At 31.0% G+C, this 13,183-nt stretch overlaps 1 protein-coding gene across 2 annotated transcripts; it reads left to right on the forward strand.

The window, feature by feature from the left end:
- The first annotated feature begins 7,796 nt into the window (after nt 1-7,796).
- LOC21406526 (KH domain-containing protein At5g56140) lies at nt 7,797-13,147 on the forward strand. 2 transcript variants are annotated; one of them, XM_010094091.2, is made up of 7 exons: nt 7,797-8,098; nt 9,014-9,099; nt 11,145-11,290; nt 12,041-12,160; nt 12,240-12,356; nt 12,477-12,620; nt 12,716-13,147. In XM_010094091.2, the coding sequence occupies exons 1-7, from the start codon at nt 7,938-7,940 to the stop codon at nt 12,863-12,865; spliced, it is 924 nt and encodes a 307-aa protein (XP_010092393.1). In that variant the 5' UTR covers nt 7,797-7,937; the 3' UTR covers nt 12,866-13,147. The 2 variants fall into 2 exon arrangements, with proteins under 2 accessions (XP_010092393.1, XP_024018717.1); XM_024162949.1 differs by having other exon boundaries at nt 12,041-12,142.
- The last annotated feature ends 36 nt before the right edge of the window (nt 13,148-13,183 follow it).

Below are 13,183 nucleotides of genomic sequence, written 5' to 3' on the forward strand. Positions count from 1 at the left end.
ATTGACATGACATATATTATTAAAGAGACATTAGGAAGGATAAGAATTAGGGGACTTAGGAGTCGATTCCATGATCTGTATAATTGTTTTAATACATTGTTCAAATAATAGCTGTCCCCCGGTACACTTCCATGTTATACTATAATCTACACATACTTTTAGCATCTTCCAAAGTCCCCAATTCCCAAAAGCCTATTTATTGTTCAAAGTCTTACCCTTCTTTTTTTTAATTAATTTTATATTCAAAATTTATTTTCTTTGTTTTTTTTAATTTTATTTTCATTTCTTCTTGAAGTGGCCAAAGATAATGGAGATGGCCCATGATAAGCAGTTGTTTACAGTCTATTATGGTTTAGTTTGGTAGTGCTGTAGATTTTAAAAAAATTATTTTTAGTTGTATTAAAGGAAGAAGCAACTGTTAAAAAAAGCAGCTGAGTATTTGGTAAACTATAATTATAGTAGCTATGTTGGTTCTAAAATCAACGTAATTGCGTTTGGTAAATTATGAGGTTAAATTTCTTTGGATAATTAAATATTATGACTATATTATATTATAATATAATATAATATATATAATTACAATATAATATATATTTATTATTATATTTAATATAATAAAAAACTATTATTATATAATATATTCTATAATTATGATATAGAAAATAATAATATTATTAAAATAATAACTAAAATAATTAAAAATAACAATTATATTATATTAAAGTATAATATAATATATTTAATCTAAAGAAATATATTATAATTAATATATTATATAACTATAACGTGTGTAATACACTATAATATATAATAACATTATTAGAATTATAATATTATATTAAAATTTAATTATATTAATTATTATAATATTATTATTATAATAAATATAATAATATCAATATAACATAATATATAATATATTATAAAATAATAATTACAATATCATATTATTAAAATATTTATAATATTATCATAATATCAAATTATATGATAAAATAATAATATTAAAGCTATTAATATAATTATGATATTATTTGTTACAATATTACTATTATATCATATTATATTATATTACGAGTCTGAATTTTAAATTGGGAAGATTGTCAATTTTAAATTTTATTAGAAGTATTATGGGTATTATGAAAGTTTCATTAATTGTACTATGTTGATTCCCGCACAATCCAAAACGTAAAGTTGTCTTTAGACTACTTCTAATTTTGACTGTAGATTCTTGAAAAATTCTTCAAAAAGCACTTTTGAGAAGATTTACCAAACACTAAAATCAACTTCTGCTACAAATAGAAGCTGATTTTGGGATGAAAAAGTAATATTAAACTAAGCCTATGGGAGTGAGCAACAGTTGCTTCTTAGGACTCTAAAGGATCAATTCTTGTAGATCTGGAACAACTGCGGATGCTTGAGATGTTTATTAGGCTTGACTTAGTCCCACATTGATTAGGAAGTAAAAGTGGGGTCTCTATAAGGATCCCAAGATTCAACAAAACAAAATGACAAGAAAAACGAGATTTAGGTTTTCAGTTTTTCTAAGCAAATGAACACAAATAACCTATGCATGAAATGTAAAAAGAATAAGAAACAGAAACAGAAAAGCGTTTGATTGGTGGATTCGTACCATGATTCGAATTACGGTTCGTCATTCGCTACAGTATTTTCTCTCACAAAAAATACACGTAAATCGAGAATAGTTTTAAATGATGATTCTGAATCCATAAACCAAATATATATCCGTAGATAGCATGTACGAATAATGTACAAACAAAAGGACAACTTCAAAGTCCACCTCACCGTCGACTTGCATCATCACTGAACACGCAGTCCTCTTCTGAAGCAAATCGCGATGAGAGACATGGAGAGAGAAAAGATAAATGAAAGAGGAAGGGAGGGAGGAGAGATTGGATAGAAAAAGGAGGGATTGTCGGCTATGGAAAGTTTGAGAAAGGGAAAAAATGAATCCCTAGAGAAATTAAATTTAGAAAAGTATAATTTATTTTAAAATGAAAATTGTGGATATGCTATAATCTATCAGCATTTAAAAAAGATGCACTATTTACTTTATTAGACGTATTAAAAATGATAGTACTTACATTTTCTCTATTTTTTTAGACAAATAACTATATTAGTCAAAAAAATATTAAGTGAGAATAAAAGATAAAAATCTAGACTCATGTACTTTAGGAAAAGTTTATCAATTTTCTCTTATGTATATTGCTAAAAAGGTAAGAATTTATTGTGTCTTTTTATATGTCACGTCACATTAAAATTATATTTAAATAAATATTTTTTGATACAAGGAGTGGGAAAATGCCACTATTTTTAAGTGGAGCTCAGAGTGACTCGAATCATTAACCTATGATTGAGGTGGATGGACTAAAAAAATAAAAAAAAATTATAAACTTAATAAAATTCAATATAATTATAGGCAAAATCTCAAATACGGCACTCGTACAGTTCGACAAATACTTAATATTACATGTGTTAGACTATAATTTTTTTGAATGTTACACTTAGGTGAATTAAGCATTACACGTACAAATGAATGATGTTACACGAGAATACTGGGAAAAAAAAAAAAGCCTTCCAGACTCATCTGAATGTTGGAATTAAGATATTTCCTATAATTATAGTGTAGTTAAATCATTAGAATTAGACAAACATATAAAAATCTATCAAGTTTTGATTGCATTAGAATTAAAAAGAGGATGTAAATCTAATGAAATTTAGTGAAAGATCACGAGGGGTTTGCACAATAGCACTTTTCATAGCAGCAACCGAGGAAGAGAGAGAGAGAGAGAAGCTGCACAAGAGCATCGATAGACTAGTTATCGTACCACATAATTTTTTTTTCCCTTTGTGTTGTATGTTTGCCTTTCTTTTTCCCTGAGAATTATATGTTAGCTTTAATGGTGAGAAAACAACCTGAAAATAATGTGATGGTAGACTAAGCATATAAGCCAAATTAAAATATCGTTGATGACGTTTTGTTAAGAAAAATAACCTAAATAAATAGATGCAGGAGGAAACCTGCACTATAATATGCGTAAATATTGTCTGCTTAAAAATAACACACACACACACATATATATATATATGTACACATTTAGTTATTTGTATATTTATTTATTGTGGCTGGTCAACTATATTGCTAACAACAAAATATTCAACATTAATTGACAAGAAACAATAAAAGTAGTCAGGAAAAATCAAACCTCACAAGATTAGAACGTGGACCATGTGCTTTTGTGACACACATGCAAATTATAATGGGTGTGTTTGAAACTCATTCTAAAGTGATTTTTTATTTTTTTTATGAAAATAGAAATGCAAACATTTTCAATCTTAGACATAAATTATTTTTAAAAATACGTTTGGTAGTTTTATCAAGAGATTATTTTCAATATAAAAAAATCTATTAATGTATCTCTCTCTGTGTTCGAGAGAGGAGAAAACGAAAACAAATAATTAAAAACATCTAAAAGTCATTTTTCATTTCTCTCACATTTTACACTAAATCAAAAAATCGTTTTCATTTTCGTTTTTTGTCTTTAATTTTGCCAAACGTTGTTTCTCTCTTGTTTTTATTTTTTCTTTCTAAAAAAACGTGAAAAACAAAAACAACTCTAAACACAACCAATTTTGGTATAGTTTTGATTTAATCTCGCAGCCTAAATTATGCAATACAAATGGTAAAATGCCATTTATCATGATTTCTTATACTATCATTATACATAGAGTGGTTAAATCTTTTACATCTGGCACCTTATAATTTGGTAAATGTAATTTTTATTCGTATTTGTGTAACATCGTGAGTAATATTTGATTTTTTTAAGTGTAATACTCAATTTCACATATATTAGACTATATATTTTTTGAATGTTATATTCAGCGAACCAATTGTTGCACACACAAACGTGTATAAGGATTTCATATATGTGTGTGGACACATATAACAACATGGAACTTAAGCTTTTGAGATTTACCACGTGACAGTTTTATTCCATCGCTGTATTTGTGGAAATAAGTCAGTTTGTTTTACTAATTCAAATCACAATTTGAGTTTTTATTATAGTTTATTCTATCATAAAAATTTAAACTCAACTTTTTTTATTATTGTGTTTTTTCTCACATAAATTTATTTTTTAATTTAAATTTTTAACTCAAATTTTTAACGAGAAAGAGCGAAACTTACGGGATTCTTAACTCTACGGATACCTTATAACATTGTTGAAATAGTAAATCAATAATGATTAGTCTTGTTACGAAGTCGTTGGTCAAAGTCCATTAAACAATGCACTCAAATGTCTAAACAAACATGTAATATGATACCTAAAAAGTTTTGAAATTATTACCTAAATTCATATATATATCAACCTTGTGTGTATGACTAAATATGAATGTAAGATAGGTTTTTTTTTTTATTGTTATTTATTATTATAACAGATGTGGAACGTTGTTGTTTATAGAGACCCCATAAAAACAACGTCTCAACTACCCCCATTGAGTTTGTGGTGCACAATATTATTCATTTCAATTTGATTGAGTTTTTATCACACCATTTATTGCGCGGCTTTGCACTATGACTCGTTGAATGGTACTATTTGATTGCGTAGCACATGTTTAGTTTTAGGATTTGAATCGTGATTTAAATATTCTTGCAATAATATTCAATCTCATAAAAAAAATTTAAATTTATTTTTATCAAATTTTCTAGTCAAATTTATGAATAAACGGGTCTTGTTGTGTTAGTGTTTGTTGTTATAGGTGAAGTAATTAAGCGCAACTAAACTAGTTTCTTGTAGCATAAGAGTGATTTTGTAATTTTTGTTGGTTCTCAAATTTTCAACCTTCGGTTTCTCCGAGGCAATGATCACAATGTCGTTTTCTTCATAATAGCTTCCCATTGTTTTTGGAGAGAAAATAAAAAGTAGAGAGAAGTTGTAAGTGAGGGAAATGGAGATGGATGCATCTTTTCTTTTAGGCCTTGTTCGGTAGGGACGGAGGAAAGAGAAATATAATAGAGAAGTAAAAAAAAGGAGAGAAAGGTGGAAGGCAAAGGCCATAGGGAGGGGAAAAAAAAGAAAAAAAAATAATTAATTGGTTTAGATATTAGATGCAAGGAAATGGAGAAAAAATTTACGGGTAGATGAATATAGAATTATGATTTTGAATCATAATTCATAATCAGTATTTGTTTACAGTGATTATGAATTATGATTCAGAATCAGTATTTGATTTGGATGATTCTGAATCATTATTCAGCATTTGATGTGATATTTTAAATTAACTCAAATCATGATTCTAAAACCACCATCCTCTTGATTTAAGGTGATTCAAACTCTTGATTTTGAATCATGGTTTCAGAATTATGATTTGAACTCAAAATCATGAATCATGGTTCTAATTTTAGAATCATGATTAGAATTACCCTAATTTAAATTATCGTACCAAACGAACTCTTATTTTTACAATTAAGATTTTATCCTTGATTACTTTACTTTCCTTCAATAACAAGGGATAGTTAAGCATATTGACACCATATCCGATTATGTGAACAAGTTTTATGTATGAATATTTTCAAATTGGAGAGTTCTCATAGGATGGTAAATTTCTTACCTAAGCCAATACTCTTTTTTTTAATAATTTATAGCAAAACAACCATGGATCCAAAAGTCTCTTCCCTGTGTTTACTTCCACTTCTCTTTTATCATACAAATTCGTATTGTGTGTAGGTGTGAAATGAAGGAAAATAATAATAATTCCCCCTAAATAAGGTGGTTGATTAGAGATTGCTAATGAGATTTGGGGCAGATATTGAGTGTGCATTTGGAGCAAGGATCCGTATCATGATTCGTGATTCGCTACATTATTTTCTCTCACAAAAAATAGACGTAAATCAAGACAGTTTCTTACCCCTCTTCGAGTCGGGATTGGGATGAGGACGATGGAATTCTCTATCCCACCTACACTTTGATATATGTATTTAAGAAAAAGTTATTCCTAATATCATTTTCTATAAGTATTGTGGAAATGAGTTTGTTTCATAAGAAAATTGAGTTTGGATTGAATTTAAGATGAATTTAAATTTATTTATTTGTTTTAAATTATCAAAAAAAATTTTATCAAATGATATTTTTATTTATTTGTTTTAAATTATCAAAATTTTTTTTTTATCAATGTTAAATATCATTTGGGTATTAGGATCTGTATGAAAATATCCCTTAAATAGGAATTTCTCGACCCGTCTTCTCCTTTCTTTAAATAGGGTGAGGGTAGTTGACAGAAAAAACATTTCCCGATTTTTTTAAAAATAATAATAAGGGGTAATAAAGTATTTTAAATCTACACGCAATTAAGTGGATGAATAAGGATTAAAATTGGGATTTGGGATCCTTTCAATGATTTTACTATTTACTCAATTCATTAATTGATCTAAATTCCTCATATTATTATATATATACTAAAGAAGAGACATGATTTATTTTACATAATACAATAGAATACCGGTTTTACCCTTTTAATTTGAATTGTCGAGTTTTGTCATTTTTTTCCCATTCTTCTCCCTTTCTTACTAGGAATTTTTAGGTCTTTTCCTGCCCTATAGTTTGATTATACACTTTTGTCCTCAGTTTTTTATTTCTTTATTTATTTTTGTATTTATTAATTTATATCAATTATCAATAAAAATCAACATTTATTATTTTGAATACATATCCTAATAATCTTTTATCCTTTCAGTTCTCAACTAAATGCAACAGACCCACCTAAAAATGTCTAAGAATTAAATAATATAACTACTTTTAAATCTTTTGATTTACACTACATATAATTAAAGATTTTCCACTTCCATAATTATTATTATTAATTCTTTTTTAAATTTGTATTTTAAAGTTAAGAAGAACAAAAATAAAAAGAAAACAAAAGCTATAATACATTATAAGATACTTTTAACTAGAATATTATATAAGTATATCTATATGTATATATGTATACATAAATTAGTCCTATTCTATAAAAATTCTCAATTTTTTTTTTTAATAATACAATGGCCAGTGAAATATTGACAAGTTTTCTTTTCTTTACTTTTCTTCCTACCAAATATTAGTAGAGAACGACAAGTTTCTCCTTGTTGTTCCAATTTCGATACCGGATTTACAAATAGCACGTGGAACGTTTCATCATCATGTCGTAGACTCCGCATTATACTTGTCGTTCACGTTGATTATAAATAATTTGGCTAAACCAAACAACATTAATTATTGGGGTTTTAACGCAATTATCGTCAAGAATGTGGTTTAATAAATTGCCTTTTAAATTTTTAATTTTGATAATCAACTTTTGAACTTATAAAATTATGTAATGTACCCTATTTTATTAAATTTATTCAAATTTGTTATAAGATTTAAGATATTAAAAATTAAGAAATTATAATGTTTATTTTACATTTAAATTGACATGTTAAAATTTTCTGTCGAACGTATTTTTTTAATACAAGTTTAACGTAATTATCAAAATGGTACATATTGTAATAATTTTATAAATTAAAAAAATTACTTAAATTAAAAATTTAAAAGATAAATTACTAAAATTATGTAAATTGAGGAGTAAATGTGTAGAATATCTTATTCAGGAAAAAAAAAAAAGAAAACGACATTAAAAAGGAAAAAAAAAAGTTAGGAAAAAAGATACGTACAAAGTTACAGTAAACTGTCAGACATTTTTTTTTTAATTTGTTTTGGAGGGGTTGGTGGGGAATATAAATACGAAAAATCCACCGACGCTTGGTGAGGTGAGGATTGAGAGAGAAGAGAGCTTCTGGTCTGGGATCATCATTCATCGTATTTGTTAGAGAGAGAAACTAGAGAGAGAAAGAGAAGCCAGAAGAAGAAGAAGAAGAAGAAGACGACGAAGAAGAAGATAGGATGACTTCATCGACGGGAAGGTACATGGCGTACTCGCCGTCTCCCTCGGCGCCTCTCTCTCCTTCCCCTCACCCTCACGCTCACCCTCACCCTCACCTCTCCGTCTCCGGCCTCCGCTCCGCCGCCTCCTCCTCCGCCGCCTTCGTTGTCGAGCAAGAGAAGTATTTGCTCTCTCTCTCTCTCTCTCTCTCTCTCTCTCTCTCTGTCTCGATGTTGTGTTTTATTTTATTTTATTTTTTCCGTTGATGCATTACCTGATGCTTTTTGTTTGCTTCGATTCTCGGTTTGAACGTCTGCGATGATTGTGATTGCGGTTTCTTAAGCGTCTGATCGTTTGTCTGTTTGGCGGCTGAGAAAATCAGTCGGTTTGATTATCGATGTGTTCATTTTCTTCTGTTTTGCTTGTGCGGTGATCGCGATTGTGATTTCTCAATTTTTTTTGGCTGTTTGGCGGCTGAGAAAAATCGGTTCCGCTTTCTTCGCTGAGATCCTTTTTCAAGTATCAAGATCTGGTCTTGCTCGTTTTTTCACGCTAGATTTTGTTTCAACGAGAAGATCGGTTTCGAGTTTTTGAGCTTTCAGCTACTTTTTACTGAACTACTTCAATCGGATCAGTGAAGATTTTTCAGCGCGATCCAGTAATAATTGAGAATTCCTCCACTGTGATCAAGTGAATCGCTTTGTGTTTTTACATCTTTAAAGTTCATGTCTTTGGATATCTTGATCTGATTATGTTGTTTTAGTTAACGTATTTATCAGATATTATGAGCCTATCACATGACCTGATTGTAATAATCGTGTTTCAAAATTGTTGCTTCTTTGTCTTTGATGAATTACTTAAGTTTTGAAAACTTTAATTTTTATTGATATTTTGAGCTGTTAACTTTTACTTGTTTAGTTTTTGTTCTTGTTTCTCTAGTGGATTCCTTGTCCTCTATTCTTCTTTAATCTTTAACTGTTTTCAGTATCAATAAATTTGTTTCTTATTACTAAAAAAGGGTTGGAATGATATTTATCTTATCTTCTAAGGCTTGGCTGTGACCATTGTTTAAGTTGTTTTGTTTTTCTGGTTGCAGATATTTATCGGAGTTACTCGCTGAGCGTCACAAGCTTAGTCCATTCATGCCCGTGCTTCCAAATTGCTACAAGTTGTTAAGCCAGGGTAAGTTCAGGATACCCCAATTTAGGTTTAAGCTTGCCATTATTATGACTTTTGCTTAAAAAAAGCAAAACTGGGAATTGGTCTGAATAACAACAAGCAATAATTGGTCAACAAAAATGCACACCCCATGATTAAAAATTAGATGAAAAGGACAAAACATAAATGAAAAATGAAGCAAAATTGTTAGTGAGGTCAAATTCCCTTGCTGAGTGAATCAAGAGCAATTATGCTTGATTATAGATTTTAACCCCCTTTTTTTATCTGACTAGAAATTACTGATGGGTAGTAACATGCTAAGTTCTGGAAATATTGGTGGTCTAAATGGTGTAGGTAGATGAATTGCGTTAATGACCCTCTATGTTCAAAGTCTGCAACTGACTTTTCTCCCTCAAACAAGAAACTTTAGGACAATAAAGTCAAGTTAGTATTCCCGGTTTGTTTTCTCAAAGAATTTCGTGGTTGCATTTCTGTGGGCCAGAAATGATCAGACAATGAGTACAGCATAATTATTTGCTGCATGTGAATTCCAGTCTGTCCTAATAATTGATTCACTGGTTACTTCTTTTAGACGGAAGTTTTTTACATCCTTCTACGTGTCGGTGCAAGTCTAAATAGTTAGAGAGATATTTTTGGTTTATGTTATATCTGGGCCTTTCATCTTTCTTAGGACAATGCTCGAGGTTAGTTTTTCTGTTTTCTTTTACGTCTTAGCTTTAGCTAAATGAGAAACCTCCGGAGGTGTCTCAGATACTGGTGCAATATGTTTTATTGTGATCACCTGTTCCTTGTCCTATTTTAATCAGTTCCATGGGATGGAAGTTCTTAGTATAAAGTGCATCTCTAACGTTGAAAGCGTCAATGGTTTTCATAATTTCCAAGATGTTACATTTACTTGTTTTGTTTCAATAAAAAGTTATAGTGCTTAAAGGATTATGCATACCAAGTTCCTAACTTCTGGCATCTACAAGAATTAAATCTGGTATAAGATAATGTGTCATTAATCATTATTTAAATTTAATCTTCCTCCTTTACTTTCTAAGGTGGTGTTAACTCTCTCTTGCTGCTTTAATTGCAATTGGCGACCATAATTGTCTACAATCTTCGCATGTTAGATCGATGGTTGATGACATAGGACCTAAGGCTCTAATTTGCAGGTCAAATGGGTTTTAGAACTTTATTTCAGTCAATAACCATTTCTTAGTGTATTAGTAGTATCTGATTAAGTTTGTGAAGTTAGTTGAAGAAATCGGGTGATTAGCCTTCACCAACGTTATCTGAGTCTAGAAAGAGTAGACAATTGAGATTTATAAGCATTGACCCCAGAAAGGAGGGGATCTACCTTCTGTTAGGAGTTTACAGGTGGCGGATGCTACAGCTCAGAGGCTTGTTCTATAGTTTGAGGATATTTGTTGCATAGACTTTTGGCCATCTCATAAGAGACGATAATTTCTACGTTCTTAGATGGGCCTGGTAGGATAGGTTGTCCTGCCAATTGTATGAAGAGGGACTTTGATACCATAGGCTTTAGGCCATTGGGGCAAAGGCTTTCTTAACTAGAAATTTTGAACTGATCTTCAGTTTCTTATCCAATATATATATATATATATACATATGCATAAACTAATCTTATTTTATACTTCCAAAGTTCGGAAAATTTTATATTCCATATTCCTATTTGAAGAGTCTTTGAGTCTTTTGGATTGTAACTTTGAGTCTTTTTTTTTTTTTTTTTTTCCAAGCGCAATTGTTCTTCTCTATCAATTTCCCAAAATTTAAGGTTACTCATTTCTTCTTTTTCCGTATAGTAATGAACCTTGTAGCTTTTAACATGTGTGTGTAGTAGTATTTACATAACTGTCTTTTCATATTATTTGTTGGATTATTGACTAAATTTGTTGAGAAAATTCTATTACTATAGGGGAGGCTTTGATTTTAACTGACTTGGAGAAAATCCGTGTTGTCTATCCATTTTCTGGTGACATCTAACTTTTTGACTAATGCTGACTGGTACATCTTATTCTTGAAAATTGACATTTTTGGAGCAGAAATATTGCGTGTAACCACACTGTTGGGGAAAGCATCAGTTTTAGGTCAAAGTGGGCTTGAACATGCGAGCCCCCTGGCTTCTGGAGGAATATTTTCAAACGGAGGTGCTGATGTGAACGGATGGGCATCACGGTTCCAATCAGAAGTACGGATACTAACCATTAACATAACCTTATTTTCCCTCTAATTTTACTGTATTTTAGAAGTATTCCTGACACGATCTTTTACATTTCATTCTAACTATTAACATTTGTTTGAGTGCTTGCAATTGACTGACAGGTAGTCTGAAGCTAACATCAACAAGCAATGAATAATAGATCTTAGATGGTTCTCTATTCTTTCTTATCTTGTTGTAAGGATGAAGTTGATTTATCTTACTTCTGACATAAGACTGCAATTCCTGCTACAGTGGAAGCATGACTCAGAATACTGAAAAGGAATTGCCCAACCGATATATATAAGTCTTGTGATAGTTGGTGTTTACTTATTGTTGTAAATAGTGCTACTAACCCCGTTTGAGATAGTTGGGGTTTGTAGAAATTAGTTTTTCTTTTACAAAAATTAATTAATGTTCTGGTTAATCAGCTGTTCTATATTTAAGGGGGAAAAAAGGAAAGAAAAATGAGAAGGGAATGAATGTTGAGACTGCTTTTGGTGACAAAATAAAAGGAACATCTTGGTTTGAGCACTTATTCTAGTATAGATATACAAGCTTGCAGAATTAGTGTTATACAATTACAGAAAATATTATTTGTTTCATTTGTACCGCTAAGATGCATTTTTGTTCACTCATTATTTCTTTCTCCTCTCAAGTTTTTCATATTCCAAGATTTATCCTACGAAATTCTTTTGCACTTGCTCATTTGAGGATCTTGGCTTTTATCATAATGTTCAGATGTCGAGTTTATTACAGCCCTCCTCAACCAAAAATTGGCTGAGTCCTCAAGGCAGCTCATCGGGACTAATCGCTAAAAGAACAATGAGAGTGGACATCCCGGTTGATAAATACCCTAACGTACTAATTGAATTCTGCCTTTTTTTTCCTCGGGGCAGTTTTGTTGAATTGAGAGTTTGACATTGATTTGTTCTTGCAGTATAACTTTGTTGGGCGTCTTCTAGGTCCAAGAGGAAACTCTCTTAAGCGAGTGGAAGCAACGACTGAGTGCCGTGTTTTGATCAGAGGTCGTGGTAGCATAAAGGATCCAACTAGGGTAATTACAAGTCTCCCTTTTTTCGATGATTTCCATTCCTGATTGTTTTAACAATTCTTACTCTGAATATCTTATGTTATATATAAATGGAGACATTACTCCGTTGTTCATGTTTTACAGGAAGAAATGATGAGAGGAAAACAAGGGTATGAGCATTTGAATGAACCTCTCCATATTCTAGTCGAGGCGGAGCTACCAGTTGAAATAGTTGATACTCGTCTAATGCAAGCACGCGAGATACTTGAAGATTTACTCAAGCCAATTGTAAGTTCCCCATTTTCTTGTTATAAATTCTATTGCCCCAGTAATTTATTCTATGTAGTGTATATATAGTGATGTTTTCTCGATTTTGTCATTAGGACGAATCCCAGGATTTCTACAAAAAGCAGCAGCTGCGGGAGTTGGCAATGCTGAACGGAACCCTTCGCGAGGAGGGTTCTCCGATGTCTGGCTCCGTTTCTCCCTTCCACAACAGTCTTGGCATGAAGAGGGCCAAGACCAGGGGGTAATGGATCTCATTCTCGGAGGGCTCTTGGAGCTTGTGTGTGAAATTTCAGCGAGTAAGAACGCAGTGGTTCCCATTCCACAGGTATTGCTGTGTCGGACAAACGCCTCCAACTGCCGTCGGGGCACTGGCACTACCACTGTGTGCGCCGGTTCTAAGTTCTAACTTGTTTGCATATGAAGTGTGTTTATTCTAGTCGGGGGAGGTTTATTGACCGTATGAAATTAGTAAAACAAACGCTTGAGTTTGGAGGATTTGCTTTTTTTTTTTTTTTTTTTTTTTTTTTTTTTTTCATGTAAGGTTTGTCCTTTTCGAGACTGCA

The sequence above is a fragment of the Morus notabilis genome, unplaced genomic scaffold (genome assembly GCF_000414095.1).
Source record: "Morus notabilis unplaced genomic scaffold, ASM41409v2 Scaffold337, whole genome shotgun sequence".
Classification (NCBI taxonomy): Eukaryota; Viridiplantae; Streptophyta; class Magnoliopsida; order Rosales; family Moraceae; genus Morus; species Morus notabilis.